This window comes from Opisthorchis viverrini (genome assembly GCF_000715545.1).
Source record: "Opisthorchis viverrini unplaced genomic scaffold opera_v5_196, whole genome shotgun sequence".
NCBI classification, from domain to species: domain Eukaryota; kingdom Metazoa; phylum Platyhelminthes; class Trematoda; order Opisthorchiida; family Opisthorchiidae; genus Opisthorchis; species Opisthorchis viverrini.
The window spans coordinates 986,925-992,255 of NW_008751851.1; the positions used below are offsets into that span (position 1 = coordinate 986,925).

The 5,331-nt window shown below is 44.9% G+C and overlaps 1 protein-coding gene across 1 annotated transcript in view; it reads right to left on the minus strand.

Annotated features, from left to right (window-relative positions):
• Positions 1 to 1,691: 1,691 nt before the first annotated feature.
• The window catches only part of T265_07965 (hypothetical protein), a gene marked incomplete at both ends in the record, with an annotated part of 18,680 nt that continues 15,040 nt past the window's right edge, over positions 1,692 to 5,331 (minus strand). The window contains one exon of the mRNA XM_009173636.1: positions 1,692 to 1,707. Within this exon, the coding sequence (XP_009171900.1) occupies positions 1,692 to 1,707 (16 nt within the window). The remainder of the gene's footprint in view (positions 1,708 to 5,331) is intronic.

Sequence of the window (5,331 nt, forward strand, 5' to 3'; positions counted from 1 at the left end):
CCACGTCCCCTCAACCAACTTCACCTAGTACATGCGTGTTTACTAGGTCACGCGACTCGCCTACTACACAAGCACACAAATCACGTGACAAACGCCGTCCCGCCCACAACCTTGACCGACTTTCCTATATATGGGAAGATACAACACAGTCAGCACGCACGGACTCGCACGCGCGCAGGGAGCAACGAGTCGTCCAAACACTCCAAGTCCATGGACAATTATGGAACACGTGTAGCAGCCAAACTGCGGAGAAAACACGTTACCGCCGTCCGGACTTTCACCAAGGGACTCTCACATACGACAAGTTCCCTTTTGACTTGCTCCAGATTTTATATTGCCTTCATTTTACACATGCTGCAAATCGCTTCTGTAAACTACTGTCAACCACAGTAAAGACCGTTATCAGTGCACTAATAAGTTCGCTCCCAGCGATTCTCTGTAATTCTTGTAGGCCAATGTCATTCGTCTTGCTTTTAAATGTACAAAATTTTGACCTGTCGATTCTTCCGGTTTCCACATGTTAACAGCTTCCCCTATCATCCTGTCCCACTAGTTTGCGCCAGGAACTGTACAGAAATATGTTGTATCGAATACCTCAACACCTTCACAGTCTAATGGGGAGGCGGTTAGGCGCACTCGCTCAGTTTAGCAACTAGGCCAGCTGTCGTTACTATTTAGCTGGGATAATTTCGCATCGTCTATATAGAGCTTCAAGACTACGAGTGTCGACAACAATGTATTGATGTCCAGTCCAGCAGTTAGATGACCTTGGATGGAAAAGCAGGACTATGGGGCATGGCCACTCGGTGGAAAGCAACCTGAATTGGAACGACCGATCATGTGTTGAAACTTCCTTGGTATACACAACGGTCGTAATTCAACAGATCATGTTACTCCGCGTACTGAAGGAACAACAAGCTGGGGCTCAACGTCGCGTAAACTAAACAGTCGATTCACATCTCGAGGCCACAAGTGAATATTCAGCTCACCTCCACATGCACAGCGTTACAAAAGAATAGGAGTGGTACATCTTGCAGTTAGTTTTGGCAGTGCCAATCAAAGGGAACACAAACCAAACCACTCATATCACCCGGAAACAAGAACAACGCGCAAAAGTTGTTTTTATTAGGGCTAAGAGTGGAGCGGATAGTGTGTTGTGTACATACCAAAATGGTACACACGAGCAAAAACACTCGCCCGAAGATTGAACTTTAGTCCCCGTCTTCAGAGATTTACGCCAAGTTTGCTTACTTACACTTATTTGCATTGTTTCAGTCCATATCTACGCGCAAAAGAATGACTGCACCCTAAAAGGACTCGTCCCTAGATATCACAGAAAATGGTCTACCCCATCTCCGAAGTAAATTTTTAAAAAATATCACAGCACAATGCAAAGCAATGCAAGTGAAAATATCACAATACAGCAGCGGCCCCGGTGAATTTGAACACACGCCATCGTCTGATGCACACGAACGTCTGGTACAACAGTCACACGCCATCGTCTGATGCACACGAACGTTTGGTACAACAGCAGCAGAGCCGGAAAGATGGCACTGATCAGCCAGTAGATAGAGGCCACAAATACCCATGATCGTCTGGTGGTAGACAGTAAAGGAAAAAGAAAAAATATATAAGGGGTTCACACAAGAACCATCATAAGGCGTGAAAAACATCCGCGTGCATGCTCGAGATCAGCAACTTTCGGCGCTTGAGAAAGGAGTGGCATGCAAAGTTTCGTGGGGATTAGCACTGCATACAAATCATAGATTAGGCGGATCCGAAATGTGCGACAAAAACCGGAGCAACCCAGATCGATAGAAGCTAGACTGGATGAAGCATGAAAACGCATTCCTTGGAAGAAATATGATCGTTGGGGAAGAGGATTAGTTACTATTGATCTGATCATTTTTTACACGTAAAGATGCACTACTAAGGTAGGGAAGGCCAACGATTGGATACTCCCTGTAAAAATTAGTGGAAGATTGAAGGAGACACATTCACGCTAGTATGATAGGATGTAGGCCAACAGGTGTTGAAAAGTTGGAGACCATAACAAGAGTGGAAGAAAGGGAGGGAGAGAATTCCAAAGTTCAGCGGTCCTTGAGGAGAAGGCAGAGACTAAATCAGCTAGAAAAAAGGGGGATTATGGCTTGACAGCGTTGGCACGAGGAACGCAGACGAGTGTAACGACTGACGTTTAGGGACGTGGAAAGTTAGGCTATCTCAGAACAGCAACGATTATGCTAGTAGAAGTGGAATGGTGGTACAGAAACTACACTTCGACGGTTAACGAGAGAGTGACAAGACACTCAATCTCTTCTAGATGTTATCAAGTATAGAAAAAAGGAAAGAGCTCGACACTCCGAACGTGTACTAGTATGCTGAGATGGCCTGAATTCGCGATCTGAATGATATACAAATATACTTGAGTGCACGGCATGCTCGCGATTGGAAGAGGAAGTCAAACTTTTTGGAAGCGCTCTAAACGAGAGATTTCACATAGACAGATTAAGAAAAGCCACGAGAATCCACCAATCCAAGACGGATAAGCAAAAATATACTCCAATACCACAGACGGTCGTAAACGAGAAGGACGGAGAGAGAGCGGGGAAACGTGGATAGGCGGATGAACCAAACTCAGGATTGAAAAAGACAAAAACAGACGGAAGATCATGCCAGCAGTATGGATGCAAACAGCAAGAGAAAAAATAAAGCAGCTCGTTTTACGAAACGAACGAGAAGCCGAACATAGATCAGCGAAAATCTACGCTACAAATGCATATTACAGGAGAATACTTACGTCAGTCGTTTAGATAGCTGCACTGCAAGGATAAATACGAAGAGGCCAATATCAACCAGCATGCGAGAGTGCCTGTTACTGAACTGGAGGCAGAATATTCCGCGATTTCAGAAGGGCTTGGTAAACAGTCAGTAGTTTGTCTACACAGGATTGCAGGCGACGTATTGCCCAATGGAATTGTTTCAAGAATAAACACACAGTAAGGTATAGCAGCCGCGGTCATGTCGTCCAAAAGTAGAGTAGAGATTGGACTCACCTATTCTCCCTTTCTTCCAATTCTGGCGCATCGGCAGCATCAATTATGTATCACGATTGGAAACTTTGTCGTTTCCTATTTCCCCGTAAATTTGGTTCGCCCTGGGGTCGCCAGTTTCTCGCATTAGGAAACGCGAAACGTTTGTCCAATTTTTTGTATCTAGTCGTCCCTCGTCAACCCCAAACCAGAATCTCCGGGTCTCCCCGACCTACCTTTCACTATCCGCAATTACTAGGACGATCTTTCCACTTTGATGGATTCCTCCTAGTGTTCTGCAGTTGTGGCTTTCGAATTCGATCCAATCATCTACAGATTCTCTATCCACCCTTATTTACTGACATTTTTTTAGATCTTGGAAGAAAACGGTGCCTTTCTCATTGCTACAGTTATGATCCCACAGGGTACTAACCCATCGCCATTACTACCATTTCGTACAAAATTGAGAAAACACTTCTGGCCAAATTATCCGGCCGCGGTTTCAATGATCCATTCAGAGAATACCCTCCAGAGTTACTACTAAAGCGGGTTTAGACGCCAGTAATTTACGTGCAACATGTTCACCCATGTTATGCATTTGGTCATCTCAGCCGGATTATTTTGGTGATCGGTCCCGATACACTGAAGGTCATTGATCAGCGTTGATGCGTTGACGTTGTTACAAAACTTCATGTGAACCACCAGTAGCTAGGCTCAAAGATACGGACGCGTCTACCCGAAGTATGCATTGGTTTTGGAGCAGACGGATGAAATTAGACATCCACTGTTCCACAACTCGTAGGTGTGCAGTGAGTATATTCCGGTCAACATATGGGTGTCTAGTCGCAACGGAAGCATTAGCAAGGACACCACAGCGAAGGGGTGCCCAAGACAACCACGACGGTCATTTCTACCAACCATCACCCATTGTGCGACTCACAAAGCTCTTGTCTAACCACGAATGAAGACCAAATCCCTAGAAGAAAGCGTATAACCTCCTTGGTACTTCCTCATACAGGGGAAGCGCATGATCATAAGGAAGCTGTTGCGCTCCAAAGTAGCAAAAATTCAGCGAAGAAAGCGCCGATTGTAACATAGCCAATAATTGAGAAAAAGGGAGGAATAGCACGACAGTTTGAGCGCAAATTCGAGGGAAACAAACACCATGACAGCCTCGTGGGTAGCTGAAAACTGTGATAAGCACATACAGAATGCGAGCTAGAAAATGTCACCGAATGACTGACGAGAAAACTCCTCTGTCCTGCTTCATATATATCAGGCATACAGTGGACAGTAAATCGTTTCCGGGTACACCTGTCCCACTGGACTGTAACCAGTTATCCCGCGTGTATGCTAGGTTGAAGCAAAAGTACTTTGGGCTGAATCCAGAATCATCATAGAAATTTGTATCTTGGTGCAAGCTAGCAAAAAAAGCAAAATCATTGTAAATAAGTGAAAAATACCCGGGTACCCAAATGATGAGTACGAACAACCAACCAACTGAAACTAGGCATATGAAATGGTTTGAGTGGAGGTGCAGAGCTACCAACTAGTGACCTAAAGTTCTGGCAGTGGTGGCTCACGGATGGTGATAGTCCTGACACGCAGGGATGAGGCTTTGAAATAGAATACATGTGAGGTCCGACAAGGGAAGCACGTGACCCTAAGAGGTCACTTACTCACCTCGTAATCTACTAACTTGGCCTCACGAAGCTTTTGCTCAAAAGTGAAACGTTGCGCGATTGTTACAAAACTCCTCTGTAACCGTATTGCTGTCCACCTTACCAAACTAGGACAAGATCAAATCCTGCGATTTGGAACAGTTTGTGGAGGCGAATAGTGTGGATCAAACAATAAAGAATTTCCACCAACACAACCAATCTGTTCAGTGATTATTCACACTTTCAATCCAAATACCGATGAAAAGGTCGACAGAACACAGTGCTCATCTGACCTTCCTAAGTCCTGTTGATTTCGTCGTGTCCGTACTGTCACGGCAATCCCTATCTAAGCGCCCAGAACACTGTGGAAGCGAAGTAAATCAGAGTAGACAAAAATATGAAATGATATCAGTAAGACACGTAGGTAACGAAGCCTTGTCAACAGGACTGAGGCTTTGTCAACTTGCCAGTTCTGTTGACTTGGGAAACAGAAGCAGAACGTACAACGCAGTCATCCAGGTAACTGATTCTTAGCTGTTGCCTTCTATGAGAAAAAGATACAAAACTGTGGTAACCCGCAGGCACCCGTTGCATATGTATCGATGAAAAAAGTACCAGAAGAGGAGTGAGCAACTGCA